General features: G+C 50.9%; 1 protein-coding gene and 1 long non-coding RNA gene across 5 annotated transcripts in view; both read right to left on the bottom strand.

The window, feature by feature from the left end:
• Positions 1-9,630: 9,630 nt before the first annotated feature.
• LOC130142813 (uncharacterized) lies at positions 9,631-13,705 on the bottom strand. The gene is made up of 2 exons (XR_008819530.1): positions 11,343-13,705; positions 9,631-10,746 (listed from the first exon to the last, which is right to left on the bottom strand). It is a non-coding gene; the product is annotated as an uncharacterized LOC130142813 (long non-coding RNA).
• Positions 13,706-13,741: 36 nt separating this feature from the next.
• Positions 13,742-27,058, bottom strand: part of CTIF (cap binding complex dependent translation initiation factor) — a 141,543-nt gene continuing 128,226 nt past the window's right edge. For all 4 annotated transcript variants that reach the window (XM_056325211.1, XM_056325212.1, XM_056325213.1 and 1 more), the window contains 2 exons: positions 15,880-15,933; positions 13,742-14,253 (listed from right to left, as the gene is read on the bottom strand). In XM_056325211.1, coding sequence (XP_056181186.1) covers positions 14,038-14,253; positions 15,880-15,933 — 270 coding nt within the window. In that variant the 3' untranslated portion in view covers positions 13,742-14,037. The remainder of the gene's footprint in view (positions 14,254-15,879; positions 15,934-27,058) is intronic.

Genomic DNA, 27,058 nt, shown 5'->3' with positions numbered 1-27,058 from the left:
CCCACACTGTGCCCACCCAGTGGCCACAGGGCTGCGAGTACCGCTCCGGTGGCGGTGGCGTCCCGGTGTCCCTCTTGCGCTGACATCCGTCCCTGGTGAGGTGGGAGGGGGGACAGCAGCAGCGTGACCAGGCTGCCGGCTAGCTTTTATCTCCCTCCTCTGCCTTATCTGCTTCCCGTAGAAACTGGATTGTGAACGGGTGCCCTGGGAGCTCGGCGGGGAGCTCGGAATGGAGTGGCTGATGGGGGCGGCTGATAACGGCGTCTCCTGGAGACGGAGCACTTGGGCAAGGACTCCTAGAAACAGCTCGTAGGGATGGCGAAGCTGAGATGGGTGAGATTAAAAAAAACCCTTTGCAGCACTGGATTCCTCATCTGCCTGCAAAACAGACTGCGCTGAGATCCTGTCTGACACCTCGGAGGCGAGCTGAAGCAGCGAGAGATCCTGAGGACCTGGGATGACCCTGTGAGTCTGGGGAGGATGGATGATGCTGGTGGCCAAAGCTGCAGCTCCCATGAACCAGGAGCAAATGGGGCAGCTCCTGCCACCTGAAGCAGCACAGGAAAGCAGGTCATGGCCAGAGATCGTGACTTGTCCTAAAAAACACCCCAAGGCAGCAAGGTCAGGTAACTGCCCATGGGGTGTTTCAAGCACAGGTACAGGATGCAAACATGGGAGGGATTTGCACCCACAACCCACCCCAGTGTGCCCTGCATAGGTGATCCCACGTATTAGGATGAAAATCGCCCCTCGGTGAGACCTTGGGCTGATGTGGGGTTGGGTTTGCATGCACAGGGGTGACAGTAAGGGACAGAGGCCACTGGTTGTCCTCTGGAGACCCCAGCTGAGTGTCCTGGGTGGAAAGCACGGTGGTGCCCTACCGTCTGGGCTCCCTTCCAGGTTCATCATGGGACTCCCAGCAAATCCCCTGGGGCAATCCGATCTCTGGGACTCTGGGCACCTATCCATCCCTCCGGCACGTCGGCACGGCATGTCGGGTTTTCCATGGTTTAAGGTGCCAAAGTTCATTGACAGTCCTGGTGGCTCGGGCACACCCACAGCCAGTGCCACCCTTCATGGGACAATGCAGGTCACCTGGTGAGGAGGAAAGAAAACAAGCTGCGGTAGGGATAAAGCCACTTTGCAACCGTATATAAAACTTTGGGGGGAAAAAGAAAAAAAAAAAAACAATCACCCTCGTGACATCTCCTACATAAACAGCAGAGGTTATATTGCGGCTATTTGATGGGTTTTATTTCATGGAGCAGTCAGACTTGATGATGAAACTCTGTCTGAAGCTTCATGGAGACAAATGACACATGTTTCCCAGTAGTCCTTGAATGGCTATCAAATGTGTCATAGTTAGGAGCCAGCCTGGAGGGACTTTTTCTCCAGTAGCTCCTGTTCCAGGAAATGAGTCTGCCCTGTGCATTCCCTGGATTTGCCAGTGAGCTAGGAGGCATCTTTGTTAAAATTAGAAGGTCCGGTTTGGCAAATTTTCTACTAATTCTTGAGTAATTTAGGAGGTGAAATAACCACGTGGCAAAAGTCTCCCATCTGTTCTGGGAAGAGATGATCAGCTCATTGGGAAATGCAGCTCGCCAGGAGTGGTGCAGTGCCATGTGTCCCTCTGCAGCTCTGCCGGGGGTCTGGTGTGAATCCTTCGTGGCCCTGTCCTTGTGCTGCTGCTTGCGCCAGCTCCCACAGCCCAGAGGGGACCGTCACCCCCGTCCAGTGAGCTGCACAACCCCGTACATGCTCTCTGCACCACCCACGCACCTTTGCATGGATGCCAGCAGCTTGCACAACCCACCGGGATGAGGTCAGGGACGTGGAGCGTGGCTCTGGCTCCCAGTTCCCTTGGTGCGCATCCAGGCAAGCAAATTCATCTCCACTATGGAGTGGCCACATAAAACCTGAGGATTAGGAGTTGTGTCAGGTCTGTGTGAGCCTCTTGGGAGTGCTGGTATGTCACTTGGAGGCCCAGCTCATTGTCATGGGACAAAACTGTGCTAAAAAGCCCTCAAAGCATCCCCAGTGTGGGGTACTGGGCTCCTTTTGCAGCGTGGTACCCACCAAAAGCACTCCGGTTCTCCCCTTTGCCTTCCCACCCTGGTCTGGGACAGCCCCAGGGCTGAGCTAGGGACAGCACAGGGAAGGCTTGGTCATCCCTGCACTACCCCAGCCCCAAATATCTGACATGAAATAAATTACTGTGGCAGTAGTTGAGCCATCGCATCACCATCTTGAACAGGGAATACTGCGAGAACAGCCTTTCCAAAGGGATGAGGCAGTTAAAATCCAGCAAAATCACAGAAAGAGCAAGTTAAAAAAAAATATCCAGTGCCCACCCCTCTTGCCTCCCTTCCCGTGAACTCTCTTGAACTTGAAAAAACCCAAACCAAACCAGGGCTGAGTTCAGCCTCAGTTCAAGTCGTAGATAAAGTTCAACCTACTTCTAATTTTATCCCAACAGTTCCCACCAGAAAACAGGCTCTGGTGTGGCACCGTGGGGGTAAGCCAGCCCTGACCTTGACCCCTCCGCCAGCCCCTCTGGGTGTCCCCAACCCCCTGCCCATCAGCTGCCACATCCAGGTTGGGACAGTGAGCAGGAGGCCCCGTGCTTAAGCCACCCCATGGGAGCACCTCCTGGACATGACCACGGAGCATCACCACCCCATGGGGCTGGTTTTCCCCCACCATCTCCAGCCAGGGCCAACCTGGGCTGGGCCAGGTCTCCACGTGACAGTGGCTGATGGACTTGCCTTTGCTCAGGGCTGCTCCAGGTTTGATTTTTCATGGCTCCCCTTAAGAGTGGTGCTTTGATCCAGCAATTAGGTGAAGCAGAGAGGAGGGGAATTAGGGGAGGAGGGAGGAATTGGGAAGCAATGGGTTACACCTGGAAATGAGCAGGGGGACATGAGGCTCCCTGCAACCTCCTTGCAGTATTTCCATGGGTGCCATGGGTGCACAGGGGTGATGGCAATTGCTGGTGGGATTTTGGAATGCAAACCCAGAAAACCCCAGGCAATGCATTTGCAGCTGCAGAAAATGTTAAAAAGGGAGAAAATCCTTGCACGAGGTGCTGGGGATCTACATGGGAGCTGCAGGGATGGTCACCTGCACCCAAAAAGGGGAGTGCAGGTGGGGACCGGGACAAGGACAACTCATCATCCCTGAGGAGGTGACATGATTGGCTGTGGAAAGGTAGCTGAGGTGGCCACAAGTGACTGCATGGAGCTGGAGAGGGGAAGGAGCCCTGTCTGCAAACACAGAGGGAGCAAAGGGAAATTTAAATTACAGGACAGAGAGCAAATGGGGGGAAAAATGGGTAAGCGGGGCTGCAAACCAGAACCCAAGGAACAGAGCCAGGTGATTTGGGCTTAGCCTCTCCTGCGAGAGCAGTGAGACCCTATAGCGCTACTTTTAAGTGCTCATAGAAGCAACAGAAATGCAGTTTTATATAAAGAATATATAAATATATAAGGGAGGACGTGTCCATGCATTGATTGTGAAAACCACTTGCAGTCTGCACACGCAGCACAATCCTTCTCCCAAATGCTTCATTGCCTGACACCACCCCCCACCGCCCCAACACCTCGCCAATAAGACTGCATTTATCTTTAGGAAATCAGCACAAAACCTGGTTTTTGAACAAATACACCATATTTTTGTGCTTTAAGAGAAGAGCAGAGCAGACCTGCAAACTGAGATTTGATTTCTCACCCGAGTTGTAAAATGCAGCCCTAGGGATAGAAGTTACCTTAGCTGTAAAACAATCCACGTACCGAATTTCACAACCTTTGTCATCCCTCTCTCCCCAGAGCAATATTTTACAGCATTTGCCCTCAAACCAGTTTTTCATCAGATGACACGTGTAATTACTACCAGACAGGTTTTTGGTAACCCACCTCCTGATGCAGTTTTTCCTCCCACCCTCATGCTGTGTAGCTGCTGATTTACTGAATTTGGCCTCTTCCAGACTTGCTTTGAAAGGTGAATTGGAGCTCTTTTGGAGCTCAAAATCTAAAAAACCATCAAAAGATATAAAAAAATATCAAAACTCATAATTTTAAAATTGGTCGCTGAGCCTGAAGGATGTTCTTCTCACCGCAGCATGCTGGTGGCATTTACTACTGGGAGACGCAATGTTGTTTCTCTGTCCATGGGGCTGATGGATGAGGAGAAATACCTGGAGGTTTCTGCAGGATCAAGGGCTGGGCTGGGAGTTCTTGGGAGGGCCCAGCTCCAGCTGTGGTCCTTGATTTCCAGAATGGTTTGGAGAGGAGATCATGGACTAGAATCATGGATTCATTTAGGTTGGAAAAGACCTTTGAGATCATCAAGTCCATCATGACATCATGTGCCTAAGCACCACATCTATGCCTTTTTTAAACACTTCCAGGGATGGTGACTCCACCACCTCCCTGGGCAGACAGTGGGTGAAGAGGATGGTCCTGCAAGGCTGCTGGAAGGGATGAACTTCCAGAGTGGCTGGGAAAGGTGGAAAAGGACCTGGGGGTGATGGTTGACAGCTGCCTGAATGTGAGCCCCCCGTGTGCCCAGGTGGCCAAGGAGGCCAGCAGCATCCTGGCTGGTGCCAGCAGTGGTGTGGCCAGCGGGAGCAGGGCAGGGCCCGTCCCCCTGCCCTCGGCACTGGGGAGGCCGCCCCTGGAATGGCGCGGTGGGCTCTGGGCCCCTCGCTCCCAGACAGACCCTGAGGGGCTGGAGCGTGCCCAGAGCCGGGCAGGGGGCTGGGGAAGGGGCTGGGGCACAAGTGCTGTGGGGAGCGGCTGGGGGAGCTGGGGGGTCAGCCTGGAGAGGGGGGGCTGAGGGGAGACCTTCTGGCTCCCTGCAACCCCCTGAGAGGGGCTGGAGCCAGGGGGGTCGGGCTCTTCTCCCAGGGAACAGGCGACAGGCCGAGAGGGAACGGCCTCACCTTGTGCCGGGGGAGGGTTAGGTTGGGAATGAGGGAAAATCCCGTCACGGAAAGGGTGGCCAAGGCTGGCACAGGCTGCCCGGGGGGCTGGCGGCACCCGCCCTGGGGGGATTTATAACACCTGTAGCTGTGGCGCTCGGGGCCAGGGCTTAGCGGTGGCCTTGGCAGTGATGGGTTAGCGGTTGGACTTGGTGATCTGGAAGGTCTTTTCCAACCTAAATGATTTTAGGATTCTGTGATTCCAGGAGACCAGAGCCATCCCATTGCTATGGGCCCTTCTGCAGTAATTGAACCACACATTCCCCCATGGCACCAGCAGTGGGACCAGTTTGGGACACACTCACCTGCGGTGAGGGAGATCTACAGCTCCGGGGCACGGCTGGGCAGCACACAGGAGGATCAATCCCCACCCATGAGAGGTCCAACCTACAGGAGAGCCGCTAGGATTCAGATCTTATCAAGGCAGGGAGCAGTAAATGCTGATCAGGATTTATTCTGCATTTTATCCCATGGACAAAGAAGTGCCAATGACAGATAATTTGGCTGCAGGTGACACAAGGGACCTGGGGAACACCCAGCTTAGCTGATGTCTGACCATGGCACATCAGGCTCGTGCTGCTCACGACCCACCTGTACACGGCACCCTGGCTCCGGCTCCTGCACCAGGGGTTGCACATCTGATGCCAGAGCAGCGGGCTGGGTGCCAAGAAAGCCCAGGCTCCCACAGAGCTCAGTATTATTATTTTTAAAGGTAAGAGGCAGCAGCTTGTTCCCCATCTCCACGCACAGGACAACAGCCAGAAGGGACACCCTGGTGCATGCACGAAGCAAAAAGATTTGTCTCTTGGACCAGGAAGCCTGGGGACACCACTGGTACCTCTGAGCATCCCCCAAGTAAAATCCGGGCTCAGTGCTGTCTGCAGCACTATGGAAATGGTCTCCATCACCACCTGTTTGGACTTTGCACTGGTCCTAGACACCAGAGGATCTCACAGACCACTTTCTCCACCTCTCAGGCACATGCAGACACTCACTGCAGCCCAGTTCCTCAGCCACCTGTGTTCCCCATGTCTCTACCAGTTGCAAAGGCACTGGATCTCCTCCAGAACCTAACTGCTTCTCACAGCTCCATCATCAATGACCACTGTGCGGTCACCAGCAGCGCCAGTGAGGTCTGTGCGGTTCCCTCCCCATCCTGGCTGCAAGGCCACATGCTCATGTCATGCGTTTGGATGCCTAAGAACAACATGCGGGGGGACGGACATGCCGCTGCATTTCCCTGCAGCAGGGCAGGGAGAAAGGCACAGAGGCAGAAGCAAGCCCAGGACCATGGAATGCATGGTGGAGGTCATTGCTGCCATCAGACCTTCGCCACCTCCCGGCATCACTTTCTCAAAGTGGAAACTTTTGATGGGAAAGCTCTATGGGAAGTTATTGAAAAGGTCTGTGCTAATAAAGTCCAAACACTTTGTTTAAATGTTATTGCTACAGCAACATAACATACATTGAAACAAAATGCTTTGTTGGGTGAAAAACTCAGACAATTTAGGACAGAATGGAATTTGGAAATCTTGGCATTTCTCTTGAGAGGGACTTTGCATTTTTTCCCCATTAACTCTGTGGCATGGCTACGACTGGTGGGAAATAGTTAGCCGATGGGATGAGGCACTGGTTCAGCATCCAATCCACCAAGGCTTTGCCCTTTGCAGCACTGCTAACTCCCCCTGAAGGCTGCAGCCCTGAGTGGAGCAATGCCTTTGCACTGGGTGGAGGAAGCCCAACCTCCGCCAGAAGGCTCCGTTTCGGTGGCCTGTGCTGCGACCACCCATCCTTGGGCCCCTGTGCTCATCTGCAACAGTGAGGATAACCACAGCAACTCTCCACGAGTTACAGGCCGTGTCTGCATCCCTGGAAATGTTTAAATCATTAAATTACAGCCCAAGGATGGGGTATTTTTTGCAGAAATCCAGCTCTAGGAATGAATTCAGAGAGGTCCTCAGGAATGGCATAGATATAAAGTACTCACACTTATGTAGCCACTCAAGTCTCCAGCTTTATAATTAATGATCACAATATAGGATCCAAAAGAAGAGGCCATGTAGTCCTGCAATGCACATGAATTGTTTTAATATGGTTGTTGTTCTTGTTGCACCCTGAACAATGATCATTTAAGCTACAGTTCAGCTTGCAAACATGGCAGCAATGCTGTTACGTGAAGTGTGAATGCGATTTGTCACTTAGGATTTACCTTTGTTATCCATTTTGCCACCAGCAGGAGCATTTAAAAACTCCTTTTATTATTCAGTAGTAGAAGCGGAGCTGCTGGAAGAGGAGAACATCCCGGCTATTTGCAGGTTTGCCATGTTTTAGGAAAGCCAAGCAAACTTACTCTGATTCAGGGGGTTTCTTTATTTGCCACTCTCTGGGTTTTGGCAGCCACGAGGAATTCACAGAAATATTCCTGCATCTTGAACGCTTCAGCTCCACAGCAAGTCCCATCCATCTGCTCCAAAATCTTGAGTTTACTGCAGGTTATTTTCTCTTTTCATATATCTTGGTGGGCCCAGGGGCCCAGGGACTGTCCCTGCTCTTGGCTTGGCTGCTCCCAGCCCAGCTCCGGTGCTGACAAGCTCTTTCCACAACTGGTCCGGATGCTCACAACCTTGATTTGGTGGGACAAGCCACACTCCAGCTCCAGCACACCCTGGAGTTGTAGAGTCTGGCTGTAGGTTGGTGTGGTTGATGGGGACATTTAGGTATGGATCCTACAAAAAGGTGGCTTTGGAGGAGAGATTTGGATGGTTTTATCTTGTCATTTACCAGCAGTGATCTGTCTCACTTGCTGCAAAACCCACCCAGCTGATGCAGCAACAGAAGTAATTGGAAGGAACACAACAAAACCAGTTCCTACTGGGTCAGCTTTCCAGTGGCCCGTGGCACGAACCAGCTTTTTTGTTTTACGCTGGGCGATTATCAAAATAACCCAAAGCAGTGTCTGGTGATTGCCCAAAGGACTAAACAGACTAAATTATATATAATTTCTAATTTCTAGCCCTATGTAAACGTCTAGGAATGACCCCACTGTCCAGCATATGACGTTTTGTGGAGGCAACGGGCAATCTGCCCTCCATCACCAGAGGTTTTATGAGTAGGTTGGACAAGCTCCCCTGGGAAGGGTGCTGGTGCGCTTGGTCCTGCTTTGGGGCAGAAGGATGGATCAGGTGATGACCCACATCATGAGGAACGCTGCCCGGTAGGTCATGTCATCTACTTTCTGTGTTAGCACAAAAAAGATCAGGTGTGGGGCCACCGTTGTTCTCTGGGCAGGGGACCCAGCCTGGGTGTGCCGCAGCAGGGAGATGCAGCAGAAATGGGGGGGCAAAGAAACCACGAGGGGGTTATGAAAAAGGAAAGCATCATGGATCAGCTCGGTTACATTAAGTGTGTGGGTCACTCTCCACCACCTGACCTTGGCTATGTCTGATTTACCAGCATGGATGTTGGTTATGGTGGTTGAGACCTTGACTGCAGGCAGAAGTGCAGCAAAAATGAGCTTTTTGGCAAATTGAGTTAAACTCATATAAAATGCTTGGCATGGAATTTAAGGTTAATATCTGACTTCTACGAGAGGCATGAGGAGATGATCCTGAAAGCCAGCAGCGCAGGTCAGGAAGCGTTTAATAAATCCCAGGCTCTTCCCCTAAGCAGCTATGGAGCTGTGCATGGAGCTGTCATGGAGCGTGGAGTGCTGGGTGATGCGCACTGGGTGCAAGTGGCCCGTGCCTCGTTTCAACACCTCATCCCTGTATTCATGGCCTTCCAGCACCCAGCCGAGCCCCCAGCCAGCAGCAGGATCCCTCTGCTACGGTGCAGACCCACCTCCTTCCCCCTCCTTTTTGTATTTATTTTGCAGCGTGGCTGTGCTGCCGTGAGCTCTGAGCACACATGCAGGGCCACGGACAGCATCTCACCAGAATATTTCTTCAAAAGCAGGAACCATTTCACCTCCAATTTTCTGGCCAGAGCCTGATGACACACGGACACACACTGCTCACCTCCAGTGACCCATGGGGCTTTCTTTCAATTAGATAAAAATTAATTGGCTTGGGCTAGAGAAGGGTTTTCCAGAGGATGCTTTTAAGAAAAACTACTTTTTGAAAACTTTTGCTTTAAAAAAACAGGTTGAATGTGGTAAAAGGCAGAAGTGGTCCATGACCCCTCATTGCGTGCTGTGGTGTTGGGTGAAATGGATGTGATAAATGGGGGTCCTCCAACAGACCCCGAGGTAGGACACAAATAGATGGGCAATTCCCTTGGGACAGATGAAGGGGAGCAGGTGGCGGGGGAGGCACAGCCAGGAGAGGGGCCAAATCCATCACCCATGGACCTCTGAGCCCTCTGCACCGCTCCCACGGGCTTCATCCTCACCGCTGTGAGAAGTGATGGGGAGGGGGCCTGTCCCCAAGCAGAGCTTCAGCACCATGCAGGATCCGACCTGGCGCCAGGGCCATGGGCTGAGCCATCCCCACAGAGGGAAGGATCAGTCCCTCTGCTACGCTGCCAAGCAGACACTGCTAGGGATATTTCCACCACCCCCACCCCCATCTTCCTTTTCTTCCATTCTGAACAAAAGAAAGGTCTCCCCCAGACCAGCACTGTCTTAACCCGTACCCACAAAAAGATGGGAAATGTCAAGCTTTAAACATTTATTACTCAGATGATGCATTTTATAGCATACACTGGGTCTGGATGTTCTATAAACAAAGACTGAATTGCCACAAAGAGTTATGAGCTCCCTTGTTTTAACAGTCTCTGAAATGCTGAAAACATTGAGTTTGTGTTTTCTCTAGTATGAATATCTAGTCTTTATTCTTCCCCAAACCTTTTTCCTTTTTTTTTATTTTTTTTTTTAATTTTTTTAAAGCGCTTAGTTTAACAAATATGATTAAATTAAAAATGTTGTTTTTTCAAATGCAAATAAATACATTAAAAAAAATACAATGAATTGCTAGCGTTAACTCCGTGTTCTGCAGGATACCGCAGCTCCCTTGGCTATCAACAGTGGACTTTGCAACCCTTAGTGTCATTTCTCCTGAAAAGATACTGAAGATATCACCGGGACTTGCTAATAGCTAACACCAAGAAGAGCAAGATTAGTGTAAAGCCATAAAATAGCCAGCGGGGAAGTGAGAAAAAAAATAGTATTTAAGATTTTGAGAGACTTCCAAGTGAGGGATGTTACAAAAATAAGCATGAAAATAAATCATAAGTTACTCTGACAAGTTTTCCTTCAAAGCCATCAATCACGCCAAGAATAGATACTAATTAATCTTCTTCAGGGGAACAGGGGAACCAGGCAAATCGCTTACTTTTCCTTTTTTCCCCCCATTTTCATTTCACCTCCCTATACATAAGACTTCTCCAAAGGGGAGTGAAATCCCTCACAGGGAAACCAAGCAAGTCATTTTGTGGGTAGCAAAAATCTTCAGCTGGGAAATAATTTCACCAGGAACGACGTGAATTAGATGCTGGGGAGTCTGGCAGAGAGCCAGCAAACCTGCTCTGCATCCGAGGGGGACCGGCATGGCGGTGCTGCAGAGCATCGCTCCTCTGCAGATGCTTCAGACACTCACCTTCATACCAGCCCAAGGTTTGGCCCCATACATATTTGGCTCGAGGAGGTTCTTTGCCCCTTTGCTGATACAGCCGCATGGGGACGTCATATTAAAGCCCCACGTGGATACTTCTATTGAGCAGCGAAGATTGAATCTGGCTAATCTGGGGAGATGTAGCCAGTGGCTTCACAACTGCAAAAAATACACGTTTTAGAATTACACTTTTTTGGCGTTTCTTAACAAAGCCAAAAAAAACCAAACCACCCCCCAAAGAAAGGAAGAAGAAAATACTCAATGACATCTGTAGGTGCTCTCACCAGGAATCCCCAAAACTTCCCAGCACTGCCCCCCATCCTGCCCCATCCAATGACCTTGTTTTCCCAACATGGTACCACAGTTTAATGATGCCATATGCCTGCTGGCTTCCAACCGATGGACTTCAGAAAGATACCATTGGCAGCATGGAATTTTGATCGACAGCACCATGTTTGGTCGACACTTTGATTCTCAAACATCAACAGAGTGACTGATGTACCAAAGCAGTTCATGGCTGGATTAGCATACGTTGATAGTGGAGACAAATGGCAAGACATTAAAAAAAGACTGATTTCACATAGAACTTCTTCGGTGGGATGAATCCCAGTGTTGGAGGGAAAAGTCATGGGCCAAGCCTGGTTGGTGGGGTTTGCAGGATTGCATCCCAATGGGAAAACTGAATAAACCCCTCACGGCTGGCAGGGGTTGGGAAATGCTTGAACAGAAATACTGCCACATGGCTTACACTTTACCTGTGAATGCCTCCTGACGCACTGATAGGTGAAAATTCAGGATTTTAGAAGCCAAATCTCCAATTCTCTGGGGTTTTCTTTCTTTTTTTTTTCTTTTCTTCTTTCACTACATCCCGAGAGCAAATTCTGGGGGAAGGGAGAAGCTGCAGGGGCCAGAGTGGTGGTCTGGATCGCTGCCGGCAGGATCCCTCGCACCCTGACCCACCAGGCTGTGCCCCCATTATAGGACTTTTCTGTTCTTAAAAAAAAATAATAATCAAGACAAATCTGGTTTTCAGATCAGATATCTGGTCTTCTCCCAGAAGGCTGAAGCTGTGCCTGGGCACACGGCAATAGGTGTTAAATCCCCTTCTCCTCCACTCCCTGAGAAATCAGGGAGCACGAAAAGTCAAGATCAATGGGCACAACCCTGAGCCTTATAATACTGATGGGCTTTGCCGCCTCCATCAAGTTCAGCTGCTCATTAATACTATCAAACCCCATTGCTACTAACGAAGCTGAGGCAACGCCAGGCGCTGTCACCATGCAAAGCTCCCGGGCTCGAATCCATGAAGCAGAAATTAATTTTTCCAACCAAGTCCAGTGCATTCAGCAACCATTTTACTGCTTTCTGGGTAGACAGGAGGACTGAAGCTCCCGTTTCCAGCTTGCTCCTCTTGTTCCATGTGCAGGTTAGGAACCACATCAGCAGACAACTAGATGAAAATTTAGATTTAAAATTGAACTGCAGCATCAGGACTCTCTGTCTCCTGCAATGCATTTTCTGCTGAAAATTTCTGCCCTTTAAATTTTGCAGCGAAAGCTTCCACCCCATCACAGACAGACCGACACATTCATAAGGCACCCAAGAACATACTGCACATCCAAAGAGGTCAGGGTGAAAACTTTCTCCTGTACAAGCCACCAGGAATTCAACATCTTCCTTGGAAAAACGGGTTTGAGCTGCTGGGTTCAGACCCAGCCTGCCTGATCCGGGGGCCATGCACGCCAGCGTCGTGGCATAAATTCTCTTCTTCTCACCAGGAAAGGAAAGTAAGTTGAATAATGGGAAGAATACAGGACGGGCTGCCGGCACTGTGCCTTCCTCGGCTCTCTTCTACTGCACAGATGTGACAGGGCAGCTCGCACAGCTGAAATAAGCACCTGAAGCGATTTAGTAAGCCAAAGCATCGCTAGACAAGCAAATAAAGAGACCACTAAGCCTTGTTCATGGTTCAGGGAGCGATGCAGTGGCGTGGTGCATCCCTCCGTACCAGCCTCCTCACCCTCCAGGCATCTCCTTGCCCAGGCGGTGTCTTGCCATCACCCCCCTGCAGCCACCCCCTCCCTCAGGATGCTCCAGCATGGAGCTGCCTGGGGATCCCCGAGCAAAGTCTCCCCCTCCGAACACATCATCTATCCCTTGGTGACACAGTGCCTCTTACACTGACCATGGGACAGAGCCACTCCCGTACACCGCACACCTAGAAACACTGGATAGCAAATTCAGCTAGATAGAAGCCAGGCTCAAAACATCTATTTTTGGCTTTTCCTATTTTTTCCTCTACTTTTTTCCTCCTTTTTGTCATAAATTGATTTTCTTCACATTATTAGTCTCCAAAGAACAAAAAACCTTCACGTCTCCCTTGCCCTGTACATTATTAAGCCTGACTATAACAGGCCTGGATTTAAATGTATAATTACAACCATGACAGTAATGACAATAAAGCACTCCTTCAATGGAAAAAAAAAAAGTATTAAAAAAAAAAAAAAAAGAAAAAAAAGGGTTATAGTGGCTAAGAGATAATGGCGACTCGAACAGAGCCGCAGAATCCCCTGTTTCTTAGAGCTCCCAGCTCAGAGGAGCTCTCAATCCATCGAGAAGGTACTGGCAAGACGACGGTGGCTACGTTACTTCTGCAGTGGCTTTTGGACTCCTTTAAAACACTCCTTCTGCTTCAGCATCTTCACGTAAACCATGAGTCAGCTCGGGGGAAGGCATCACTTTGCCGGTCTCCGAGCTAATCACAATTGTCCGTTCAACAATACAATAAAGTAAGAAGGAAATACAAACGCTCGAGAAAAAGAAAACCCAGTGCAAATAAGAAAGTCGTCCCACTCTCCAACCCGCTGTCGAAGGGGTGGCGAGCTGGGGCAGGGGATACACACAGAAAGTTGAAGACAAGGAGGCGGGGAGGGGGGGACCTAACGCAAGCCCCGCTCGACAAAAGCCATCAATTATGAGTGTCTGGTGTAGTGTGTGTCTGGCTTTGTCCTCCCGAGACATCTGCTGCCTGCTGTCTCCTGCCAGTTGGCTGGGGCAAGGCCGGAGGACAGCGTGAAAACAATACTAGCCCCCACTTGGATTCGGCTTATTTTTTTTTCTCTCCTCCCCACCCCCCAACCCCCCCACCCCCCCAAATTCTCTGTCTTCTTTCGAAAGCCAAACAATAACCCGGCGGGATGCGTTGCTGCTGCTTGAGCAATGAGTTCAGAAAAAGAAACCCCAAAAACAAAACCACGGCGGGGAAGAGGGGTGGCACTGAGCGACGCAGCTGAAAAAGAAACATGCTTCTCCCTCCCTGCCCCACGAATGTATTCTCGAGCATGCTGGGGTTTGGTCTGCTGGGGGATTGAAATCGGAAAAGCTCTTGCCGGATCCTGTCAAGGTGCATGTCTTCTTCTCGTCCCTTCCCACCCCACCTTGCCCTGCCCCTCAAGCCGTCAGTTTTTGGATGGTCTTGTTGTAGTACTGCGTGATGGTGGGCGTCAGGGGGTTCCAGTTGTTGGCGTGCAGCTCGATAACCTCCAGCAGCAGGGAGCGCGTCAGCATGGACTCGGAGGGACACAGCATCTTGTCACGCGCTATCGCCAACAGCTCCGTCATCATCTCGGGCAGCTGCTCCTCCAGCAGCCGGCCGGTGCTCTGCAGCTGTCGGGAGAAGAAGGGGTCAACCATGGCATATTGATCCTTATGGGTCCCTTCAGACTTGAGATATTCTATGGTTGTATCATTCTACAATATGAAAACACCCTGCCGGCATTTCCAGACATCCTCCATCCCTCCAATTCTGCCCTGCTCAGTGCGGCGGGGCAAGCAGGCAAGGTTAAAGGCGTCGTGGCTTTTGAAAACCAAAACCACCTGGCAGCCTGCTCCAACAGCCAAACATAAAGGGTGAGATTTTCAAAAGCAGGAGGAGCTGCTGGAGGAGCGAATGGTTCAGCTCCCACTGACTTCAAAGGCAGCAACACTGGATTGCTTTTGGAAAAAAAAAAAAATAAAAATCATGCTATTGTCAAAACAAAGCGCAGGCTGTGATGTGGTATTCCTGCCTGCGACCTGGCCGTTCATTTACTCGCTGATTCATAGCTGTCAGTGACTCCCAGTCATTAATTGGAATAAGCAGAGCCCTCCTGTATGCATAACAAATCCTGCCCTGCCGAGATCGGCATTTATACCTGTCGTGCCGCTTCTCTGAGGACAGACAAGATTTTTTTTTTTAAAGCAATTACTCCTTGGAGAGCCTCTATGGAGCAGCATAAGCTCCCCAAAGTCCTAAACTTAAAAATTCCACCTCTCCTCCTTGGTTGCCTGACGCTTTGCTGAATTTCAGCCATTCAGGCTGCAATTTCAACCATTCAGATGGCAAGGACAGCATCCATCCCCACAGGCCAATCACTCCCCAAAAGTGAAACTCTTGGAACTCTGCTATATTGGTACCAGCATTGCTCCGCAAAGCTGCTGCTGAGCATGGCAAACCTCTTCACATGAGCCACAGGGCAGCTTTTGCTCCAATACAGGTGTTTGTGCTTAAAAAATAAAGGCAGGGTGAGATTTGAAGGCACCAGGATGATGTAATTCTGTGATACACGACCCTGCTACCAAAATTTTTGCATCCATTTACATGGATCAAAAGTCCAGTGACAGAATCTCAAAGGCTGTCCCTTATCTCCCAGTGATGTCTTTCATGGACCTGCTGGAGCAGGGCCAGAGGAGGCCACGGGGATGGTCAGAGGCCGGGGCACCCCTGCTGGGAGGACAGGCTGGGAGAGCTGGGGTTGTCCAGCCTGGAGAGGAGAAGGCTCCGGGGAGACCTTACTGCAGCCTTCCAGCACTTAGAGGGGGCTCAGGAGAAAGATGGGGACAGAGTTTTTAGCAGGGCCTGTCGCGACAGGACAAGGGGGATGGTTTTAAACTCAAAGAGGGGAGATTCAGACTAGATGGAGGGAAGAAATGTTTTATGCCAAGGGTGGTGAGACACTGGCAGAGGCGGCCCAGAGAGGTGCCCGATGGCCCATCCCTGGGAACATCCAAGGCCAGGCTGGACGGGCTCTGAGCAACCTGATCCAGCTGAAGGTGTCCCTGCCCATGGCAGGGGGCTGGGCTGGAGGGACTTTGAAGGTCCCTTCCCACACAAACCGTTCTGTGATTCTATCATGCAAAGAAGCAACATGGCTCTTTGGGTCTGGAAACATCTAACAGCTGCTTGACACACGCGTAGCCAAAGAAGGGGCAAAGCCATGAGGAGCAGGGTGGGTGGCGCGGGTGCTTCCCTACCTCCATGGAGCAGCAGAGCACAGCGTCTTCCTTCACATCCTGAGATTGCAACAACTGCGAAAAAGAGAAGAGACAGGCGGTGAGAAATGCATGACCTCCTCCTCCTCCCTTATGACCTTCCTTCCATCTCTTCGTCCAGCTTGGCTTTTGCCACTTCCAGGTGGAAAGGACAGAAAATTAGAAAAAGGGGAGAAAAGATATTATCACCATAAAAAATGAAGATGAACAGTGACAAAATGCAGGGTAAAGGGGATCAGCGGTGTACCCACTGCTGAGAGTGAGCAAGCGGGGCGGAATAGAGAGAATTCAGGTTAACAACTTCCAAAATAAATTTTATTTAGCTTATATTGCTTTTTTTATTCCCCAGCAGAGCAATGCAAAAACATACTCATTTCACATACACAGGGACTAAATACAACCATCAGACGACAACATGCCAGCAGCACAGCCCTGGGAGCGGCAGTTTGGAAGGGACGGCAGCCACCCACCACCAAACCTTTCCGTCCCTCTGGGGACACTTCTAACAGCCACAAAACCACCTGAAGGGAATGTGTTACATCCAATCCAGCCTGATTAATACCGCTCCTTCTAGACTGATTATACAGTAGCAGGAGCGCAATGGGTTGCAGCAAAACTATGGTGTCTCATGTGCACCAACGCCAACCCTGCTCTGCTCTCTGTATTACAAACACAAGCTTGTAAGCACGAGCAATTTTCAAGAGAGATCCCGAATGTCGCTCTGCATGGCATGGGATGGCAAAGGAAGATGCTCACCCCTCTTGGTTCAGACTCGGGGTGCGCAGTGAGGGTCAGCCTGGCTCTACCTGGCCGTGGCAAAGCATAGGAGCTCAGCACACTCACCTCACAAACCTTGAAGCCACAAGGAAGGACCCTTGAAACCAGATCAAAATTACACATTTTTCTTTGTTCTCATCTTTATGACTTTGTAAAGCACGTAAAGATGCTGCTTCAGGTATTTTGCTAAAACCATAAGAGAAAGCACAGTTGTTCTAGTAATTTTTAAGTAGACAAAATAATGAGATTCTCAATCAGCCAGCAAAGTGAGCTGGAGAGTTACGAATAACACTACCGTGAGGTGGCTGATAAAATGACAAATGTTGGCAACACTTGAAGCTACGGCCACTTCCACTCAATCACCTTGGGCTGAACAAGCCCTGCTGGCCCTGAGCTAATCCCTGCGTGCAGCGGGGAGCTGAGTGCATGCACTGAACACTGAGAAAAAGGGAGAAAAATTGGGAAAACTGGCTTTATTAGTATCTGAAATTCATCAGGGAGAGGCAGACATTGGAAAAATGGTCAGGCTAATTAAAACTGCCCATATAAAAACTGCTTAGCATAACTAAATGTACTCCAAAGTCACATCCTTTCATTAAAATCACAATTCTGATTCTCAGCCTTATCATCTCTCCTTCCCACTCCCATTATTTTATGTTTCCTTTTCGTTACAAATAAATGCCTATTTGTTTACCAGCTGGAATACAGCTAGGGAAAAGAAGAGGTAATTCAAGGAATTATCATTGCTTTCAAAATTTTGTCCTCATCCTCTTCTGTTTTCAGCAGAGAGCAGTTTGTTTGCTTTGAAGGTGATGTTTCCATCATCTCGATGAGCAGGAGGTCCATTGGTTTTTATCTCGCATTAGCCAAAGGGTCAGCCAGGGCTGAACCACAACAGCCGTCTCCCCCCAACCCCAGTTAATCTTTCTGCTGAATTGTTTGGAAAATGTTAGTTAAGCCCAAGATGCACACTCTGAGATAAGTTCTCACAAACAGCTCACAGATTCTTCACAAAACCCCCATGAGATTATTTAAAACCCAACAACAACAAGGAAAAAAAAATATCAGTTAGGGACAAATATGAACAGGCACTAGTCCAGCAATCCACTCCTGGGGTATTTAGCTCGTGAGCACAGCATAAATCAGGGCTGCAAATTAAATATACCTTGCCTATTTTGCCGTTCTTTAATAAAGAACATAATGTGAAAATTAAAGCAACAGAAGTGGAGTTAGGATTGATGAGGAAGGCCTGTGGTGGTGGCCTGACCCCAGCCCTTCCTCTGTCACAGTCTCCTTGATGATCCTGCTCTCTGCCAGGGATATGTGGTCAGGGAAAGGCTGCAACTTCACTTGGGCTTTCCTTGCTGCATCTTCCCACCTGCAGAGCTGGGACGCACTTCCCTACCTCTAAAGGTGGTTGTGAGGACGAATATGCCACTGTCAAGTGCTCAGGTATTTGGCTAATGAGGTACAGTCTTACCTACCTATGATGACACAGACTATATCCTACCCCCAGCCTTGGGCAGGTACCTTCTACCTTCAAGTTGTCCTCCTGGACCTCATCTGACATGACTTGGCTGAACAAGGAGCATGCATGTGCTCCACCTCATCCGTCCAAGCACCACATGCTCCACTGCTCCATCAAGACACCATGTGCTCCACCTAACCCATCCGGGATGCGCCAGCACCTCACCCATCCAGGCACCATGTGCCAGCACCTTGCCCATCCAGGCACCACGTGCTCCACTGCTCCATCAAGGCATCAAGGGATACTGGTCCCAAGGGCCACAGTTCGGCATCTGCCTGGGATGTGTGGGTTGGGGAGGCCCACAGCCTGCCCACCAAACCCAGGCAAGGCCCTGTGCAGCACAGAAGCGCCCAGATCTGCTGGTGCTCTGAGAACCACAGTCCAAGTCCATGCCCACAGATGGCTGTCAGCCACCTGCAACAGTGCAACAGTCTGAAGCCAGGAGGATCGGAAAGTTGTCACTGTTTCTCTGCATATTCATGATCATAACTATGTTTCGAGCACACAGGGCTCTGGATCTTCCCCAGGATGTAGGCACCAGCTATCTGCTTCTGACCCCTGCATGCTGGGACAGGAGGAGATCCAGGAGCCCAGGTGGCTCTCCCTCACCTGGCATGGGCACTGAACTGCTGCTGAAGGCAGACAGCAAGGGCTGCACTGCAAGGACTGTGCTGCCTGGGGTCCCACCATCAGTGTCCTCAGCCACTGATGACATCTCACATGTGTTTCTCAAAGGGTGCTTCGTCACCACCCAAGGCTGCCCCATGTGAGCACGAGGCACCCCAAAGCAGTGGGGTGGTTGCTTCAGCAGGAGCACAGCATTTCCCAAAGCTCCTTGACTCCCACATCAGCCCTGACGGCACTGCAAGAAAAAATGGTGCAAACACTTCAAGATGTCCAGGGAAATCACAACCCTCCTGAAGCACTGGCACTTGCGTGACCATAAACCTGAACCCATCCAATTGCACTCATTGTTTGCCATCTAATCCGTATTTACTTAAAATTTTTTAACGTAAACATGCTATACCCATTAAATTAGCACTCCCACATTGTAATTCTTGTTTATTTAGCTATTTATAACCGCTCCTCCCTGCTGCGTGCATCTGCCCAAATCCCACCACGGGCACCATCCCACCTCTCTCCACCAGGTTCCCACACAGTTCAAACCAGCCGATGAATGCGGACGAGGGAGCTGAAAAAGGAGCGTGAGGCAGACAACGGGGCAGGTGAGCTGAGACTCACACGCTTCTTGGTTTAACCTGTAATTATCCCCCGGAGGCTGGGGCTGTCTGCGAGAAAAACTTCCCTTTGCTCTCCAGCCGGTTTCCCCCGTATCGGGCGAAGCCGAGCAATGAAAGCAGCAGTTCCTGCTGGAAAGCAGACAAAGAGTCTGCTTGATTTCCTAAGAGAGGAGGCTGCATGCCAGAATTTGCCCAGCCAGTCATATAATACCCAGCCTCAGTTGCGAAAGGCTTCTCACTTTTGTTTCTGATGCTGGACTAGCAGTTTTGCAGACTGGTGGAAGATGTCAGGCTTCTCCCCTTCCAAATTTCTGTGTCCTGCTGAGAGATGGGAGCACTGGGCAAGGTCCTCTGCGACGCAGCATGCCCAGGTGGGCTCTGGGCACTAAATATTTTCATAAGCAACCCAAAATAAATTGTCAGGTCTGCTCCTGGAAATGCTGCATGTGGTGGAGCTGCAGCACCTTGCAGGGTGGCTCTTGAGTGCAACTAGTTTCCGTGGCATGCTACTGGGACCAGTCTCCCCTGGCCTCCGTGGCCTCCAAACCTGCTCTTTATAGAGGTAAGCAACGTAAGCCCCATGGGGTGGGCATGCAATGGCTGTTGAGGGGGGCAAAGAATCCCCAAAACTTCAGCTGTGGTTCATCATGGAACCTGGTCCTCCTCAACAGCAATGGATGCATGCTCATGCAGTGCAGACACCAGGAGCAAACCAGAGAGCTAAGCTGATGAGATTCACATACCCACGAATATTTGGGTTTATTATCTGCTTTCTGAGATCACCTGGGCTGCTGAGAAGCTGAAGTGCTCACTTGGTATTCTCAGGGGTGCCCACGCCACAAGCAGGACCGGAGAACCTGCCCCACCATCCTTTATCACCAAACCATGCACGTTTAATTGTGTTCTTCAGCAATTCTCCCTGGGAGATGGAGTGGGAACAGCCCAACGCATACATTACCCCTTCCAGCTGCAACGATATTTCTCCTGCAAGGCACAGTACTAATTATTGTGTATGATATCGCTTGCAAAATGGCATATAAGCAACGCTTGCCACAAACTAGCTCTTAGCATGCAGTGTCTTCTGATGCTTTGGTGATGACTCCAGCATGAAAGCGCAGAAAGCTCGAAAATATCCACCCAGAGCCACGGAGAGGCTGGGATGTCTTAGAGCCCCAGCGAAAGCTGGACTGACCGCAGCCCACGCGCCGCTTGCCCTGGCTCCCCGATGGGCATTGCAGGTTCATCCATCCAGGTGGCAACATGCATGGACATCCAGACAGCCTTGGGCGTGAAGCTCCAGCCTTGCAACCGCTCTGCGGTCCCTGCCCACAGGTATGCTTTTCATCTAACGCGTAGGTCATGAGGAGGTGCCTGCTGGTATTCCCTCTGGGGAGTGTGGACCACGACCGCAGAGGAGCCAATGCGTTGCAAATGCATCATCCAGGTGTAGCAGCCAGCTCGCTGGTATAAAATGAGGCAACGGGTGAAAACGGAGACACATTTTAATTAGGAAGAAGGAAAAAACCAGCTACTTGTGCCACTCGGAGCTGAAGCAGAATGAACACACTGTACTGGAAAGTGTGACAGAGAGATGGTTTGTTTTTACCCAGAGGAGCCCATGGGAAGGGCTGTGGTGGACTTTGTCCTCAGCAAGATGGATCTGTTCCAGTGGCTGGGATTGCCATGGAGACCCCTTATAAGGGGGCTTAGGAGAAAGATGGGGACAGAGATTTTAGCAGGGCCTGTCGCGACAGGACAAGGGGGATGGTTTTAGACTCAAAGAGGGGAGATTCAGACTAGATGGAGGGAAGAAATGTTTTACGCCGAGGGTGGTGAGGCACTGGCACAGGCGGCCCAGAGAGGTGCCCGATGGCCCATCCCTGGGAACATCCAAGGCCAGGCTGGACGGGCTCTGAGCAACCTGATCCAGCTGAAGGTGTCCCTGCCCATGGCAGGGGGCTGGGCTGGAGGGACTTTGAAGGTCCCTTCCCACACAAACCGTTCTGTGATTCCATGGTTCTATGATCATCCCCTACAACCAGGAGTCCCGTTAAGGTGCAGGACGTGCTGTCCTGCTGACAGGGCTCTGCAGGCACTCTTGGTGATCTAAGGGACCACAGTTGGGGAACTCCTGCTCCAAAAACCTCCTGGCCGCCCCATGGTCTGCTAGATGTGTCCTCCTGGGAGGACGAGCCAGTTCTGCTGCACTTCACAGGCTCTCTGCAGAAAGACATCAATAGCAATTTTCTGCTTTTCCACTGGCCCCTTATTGACCCACTGTCGCAAGGCTTTCAGGAAGATGCTTGAGATAAGATGCATGGGACAGCTCAGCTGCTCTGCATGGGGAAGAGTCACGCACTTCTCTGAGCTACAAGCAATTGCTACAGCTCCAGTCTCCTTATTGTCACAAGGCACGGGGTGGTGAAAACAGCCAAGAGTGGGGAAAATGCAAAGTACAAATGAGGGTGTGGGGTATGAGTAATTACAAAACACTCCACCAGCAAGGCCAGTTTCAGGATTTCTACAATCTGCTCCCATGAGAGCTCCTCGACCCGGGACATCAGAAGGTCAGCTGAGCCGATCCTGCACCCACCAACAGCTGCACCAGTGCCATCCTCTCTAAAGGGTTACCAAGTCTGTCTCTGGGCATAGCCTGGAGCTAGGGAAGTCAGGTAAGACCTTTTCCTAGAGAAGAAACAAGTGAGCACTTGGAAACAGAAGGCCTTTAGAAGTCCACGGGCATAAGTGGCATCTTCTCTGCTCACCCATTTGATGCTGAGGTTGGCCAAACACAAAGTTTTGGAGAACTTTTCCCTTATGGAACAACATTATTTGTTGGGCTCTGAAAACTCAGCTGCAGCCACTAGCAGTAGTAATTCTCTCCACACGACCTGCTCACACCTCTCTGGGGATGTGGTCAAGTCTTCAAGCCCACTGAAGATGCACAAGGTGCCACCAGCCCATGCATCTCGTGGAAGGGTCCCTCTTCCCAGTTCCCTGACCAGGTCGGCTTGGTCTCAGCCCAGGTGGGAACATGCGAACAGCAGCTTGCGCTGCTCCTTTAGGAAGAGGCCACCACCATGGGTCACTGTTGGTCCCACAAGCAGCTGCCCAGAGGAGGTGGCACAGGGTGGAAGGAGCTCTGGGCTGGAGCTGCTTGCACTGGCATGGCTGCGTTGAGAGCTGTCTCCATAGGAGGCACTTTCCCTAATGTATTTTGGACAACCTGGAGGAGTTTCTTTGGGGGCACTTCTCCATTTACACTGATGTGCTCTCTCAGCTGAGGATGAGACTTCTGTTCTCCTATTACCCACTCCCTGGGAGGATGGTAAGAAGAGATTAATTTGTTTATTGCATCAAGTAACCAAAATGTTGGTTATCCTCCTTGTCAGGTTCCTGAGGAACTCAGAGACACTTAAGAGCAAACTGAATTAAGGCCAGAGGAACAAAACCCTGTACCCAGTCGTGGGAAACTCCTCCTACTCCTTTCCACTGTAGACAAGGCAAACCATGAAACATGACTCTCTCTCCCTGGATCTGGAACAGCAGAAGGGATTCCTGCGAAGATGGAAACCATTAAGAGGTAATTACTGGAGACAATGACAAAGAAAATCTGGTCACTCATCAACCCAGACACTGCGATCCAACAGTAGCCTGGTGGCTACACATCTCCTGGCTGGAGGTCGACCTTCAGGACCCAAAGGTGGGTGAGAGAGACAGCCAGAGCCACCCAGTCTGCGTGCACAGGGAGACCGAGCCACCCAGACGGCCAGCTTCATCCTGCCCGGCCAAAGACATAATAACCCTGGGAGAAGAGGATGTGATCTCATCCCAAGGGTCCCGGGGAAACACAAAACATGGAAAGAAACAGTGGCGAGACCATTGCGCTTGATTGCGACGGGCTCCACCCTGGCTCGCTGGACGCTCTCGGCTTTCCTGGATCTGGGGAGGGAGAGAGCACATGGTGGCAGACCAAATAGTTGTGTTTACATCCCATTGAAAGGGTTTTTGGGAACTAACAATGCCTGGTCTGGAGGGTGAAGGAGAATAACAAAGCCACGTGAGAAGGAGGGACCATCCTTCGAGATGGTATCTAGCTTCATTCAGTTATATCTGCCCTAATTGCTTCCTCTGCCTTCTCCACGGGCCCCAGAGAAACAAGGGTGGTATTTCCCCTCCCCTATTTAAAATATGCCATTACGGTTTAAATGCTGGGACTAAACAAGTCCTGTAGCTTTCCAAGAATATACATTCCTGCACATAAAATACTCAACGGAGCAGGTGGGCTCAAAGGCATTGCGCAGCCCTCCCTGTTTGGGTCCATCCTGATCTGCCTCCAAATAAAAGAGATTAAAGAGAATTTTGTTCCCACCCATACAAGGTGCATTTGCAGGAGGGTTTTGCAGCGCAGCTATGGTGGGTCTGTGTGCATGAATGCTTTTTGCACAGCTGTTTATTTATCTATTGCGTGGCAGGCGCAGATGCATGAGGACATCCATCCCTGCGGGGAGCACGGTCCTACAGACACGTGCCTGTCCCTCCTCTTTGCAGACCCCTGCTCCCACACATTACCTCCTGCCATGGCTCTGAAGGTCCACATTACCCCACACATCAGTGTACCCCGCTTGCTCCAAATCCCAGACCTTTCTCTCAGTACTTCCAGGTCTTCAATCCTCCTCTTCTGGATTCCCAGTTATTTGCTCTCCCCATTTCTCCTTCCTTCCCATGTCCCTGATCCCCTAGTCTCCTCTTTCCCCCTCCTTCCCTGGCACCCCTTCCCTCCCATGCCTGCATCCCTTGTCCCTCCTCCATCCTTCTCTGCAACAAACCACACCCCAGTTTGTCCCAGTCCTGCCAGACTGGAGACCAAACCACCGATTTCTGCAGAACCAGATGGGGGGGGACCAGAAGGGGACTTCTCTGAGGACAGAAGTCCCCTTCCTCACAAAGTATATATTTTCTCCAGTCAGATCTGGCCTCAAGGAGCTACCCAGGTGGAGGGGTGGCACGGGGTCAGGATCCGGCCCCCTTCCTGCCTTTGCTCATTCGACAAAGGAAGAATTCTGTCTCATTCTCTGCCTAGGATAATAATCTTAAAAATCCTAGCATCTCATTATACTGTCAAAGACCCTATTTTGACTCAAAAGGCTTTTTAAAAAGTGAGAGTGATTTAAAAAAAACCAAAACACAACACCAACAAACCCAACATGTTAAAAGATACAATTTTCTTTTCCAAACAGCACCACCCTCCTCGCTCATCTGACTGAAGCCAGGAAGGTTTTGGTCTCTCTTCCTCTGAAGGAGACAGTGAAAAGGCGGTGCCCTCTTGAAGTTCAGACGTTAATTACTGCGTTAGAATATTTTGCTAAATTACACAGCATGGCCCCAGGAGATAACAGGCACTAAGAGAAGGGAGGGGAGTGGATACCCATCTACATGCTGCACCGCAGACTCAGACATGGGGGGAAAGCAATTAGATGGGGAGTATTTAACCTCCCTGCACCACCCCCCGAGGAGGCTTTCAGTTAGCAGCATGTACCAAGGCAGGGAAGCGATGGAGGCGTGCCAAGATTTTAAACGATGCTGAAAAGGGACCATCTCCGCCAACCAGACTGGAAGTAGGAGACAACTCCTGCAGAGCAGCAACTGTCCTGCCTGCTGCCAGCCTGATGGGTCTGCTCCCCACTGCTTTGGTGGGGCACATTCTCCAGGGGTCTGCTCCTGGGCGCTGCTCTCAGTCCCCAGGGTTGGTAATTCGACCATAAAAGCATCTGTCTTGGGTCAGGGCAATGCCCACATCTCACTTATGGGTGGCAGTGCTCAAGGCCATACCCCCAGTGTACCCCCCACCCTCAGCAACAGCTGGAGGGATCTCCATCAATTGGTCTTGCAGCCACAGCCTCCTGCACAAAGGAGTTCTGCAATTTAATTAGTCTCTCTCTGATGAGCTGGTTCCTGGGGTTTGCTCCAAACCTGCCCCAACAGCCCCGACCCACGCACCCGCAGGCGCTGAGTGCGGGACAGTGCCACAGCAAGGCTGCTCCTTGGAATTCACTCCTGGAATCCAATCCCCTTATATCCAAGCTAGGACATCATGGGTGGACAACGAGACAGGTAAAAAACCTGGTTGGATGGTTGGGCTTCAGAGGGTTGTAGCTATTGGGATACAGCCCAAATCTGCCTGGAGGAGCGACGAGGAGTACCGAGGCGTCTGTCCCAGGACCTGCCCTGTTTAGCATCCTTATCTATGACCTGGAGGAGGTCTTCTGAAGTTTGTAGATGACACCAAGCTGGGGGGGACCACTCAGTGTGCTCGAGGATCAGCGGTCCAGAGGCACCTCAGCAGGCTGGAGGAAGGAGTCAAGAGGCACATTCAACATTCCAAAAGAAACAAGCTCTGTGCAGGAGAAGAGCACAGGGGCATGGGCAAGCGGTGGGATAGGGTTATTATGGGGGGCGAGAGGGGGCAGAGCCCACCCTGTGCTACTTGCCCTTGTGGGACCCCAATCAGCAAGGTGCCTTCAGGGGACCACAGTGACATCTCCACCTGGCATCTTCTCAAGCTTTAGGTCCCACAAGCCAGTTTTTCCACTCCTTGCTCTGCTGCCGTAGGCAACTGCTCAGGTTACCTGGCTGTAAAGCCAGGTCTGACTGCTCAATGGCATCATAAAAATAAACAAATGCACCCAAACCAGCACTCGACACCAACCACCTTGGCTGGAACGGCTCCTCCTGGCAGAGAGCTGGCGGGAAGGTGGCAGCTCCCAGGCCCAGAAGTACCTCCTGAGCTGGCATCCCAACAACATCCACTGAGGATGAGATCAAGACACAAGAGGAGCCAAAACTCCTGACACCCCTCATCTGTACCAACTTCTGCCAGAGCACGATTGTGGCTCCCAGCTGGCTGCCATCCTTCCTTCCCTGCAGACCTCAGCCATCACCAAGAGCCGGGCCAGGTCCCTCAGGACCTAGTCCCAGTGCTTCCCCTCCACAGCAGCACCAGGGGATGAAGCAGGAAGGGCAGCAAGCTGGGCTGGCCCATGCCAACCCTGCTGACACACACGCAGCCATGGGCAGCGCAGAGCTGCATGAAGAACAGCCAGCTCCAACCATGCTTAGGAAAGAGCTAGAAAAGGCAAAAGGGGTGATAATCAGTGAACAGTAGATGGCAATCAATATTATTTATTATCTCTACATCTCCAGTAGACAAGAGGCACCTATTGCACCGGGCACAGGGCTCTGGAGTGCTCCTGCTCTGCTGATGGTTCAACCGACATTTGCTGGTCCCTGGTTTTAAACCATTTTCTACGTTTTGTTGGCTCTGTCGAAGGCCACAGAAAAGCAGAAATATGGCCAGGCTGCAAGGATCAAAGTCCCTTGATTATTCTCCTGGTTTTAACCGGGGGACATACACTGTGAAGTGTAGTTGAAATGGGGCTGAATGTGGTCCTCAGTGTTTGGGCATAGGGCAGGGGCTTCAGGGCAGCACATTCACTCCTCACCATCCTAGAGATGTACAGGGACAAATATGGTTTTGTGAAATAAAGTGAGGCCAGAGCTGGGAGCACACGGGGTGTAGGGCTGGGAGAAGACAGTAAGACATCTCTTTTGCTTA

The sequence above is a fragment of the Falco biarmicus genome, chromosome Z (assembly GCF_023638135.1).
Source record: "Falco biarmicus isolate bFalBia1 chromosome Z, bFalBia1.pri, whole genome shotgun sequence".
NCBI classification, from domain to species: domain Eukaryota; kingdom Metazoa; phylum Chordata; class Aves; order Falconiformes; family Falconidae; genus Falco; species Falco biarmicus.
Note: the sequence above shows the minus strand (reverse complement) of the source record. Positions and strands in the feature narration are given on the sequence as shown.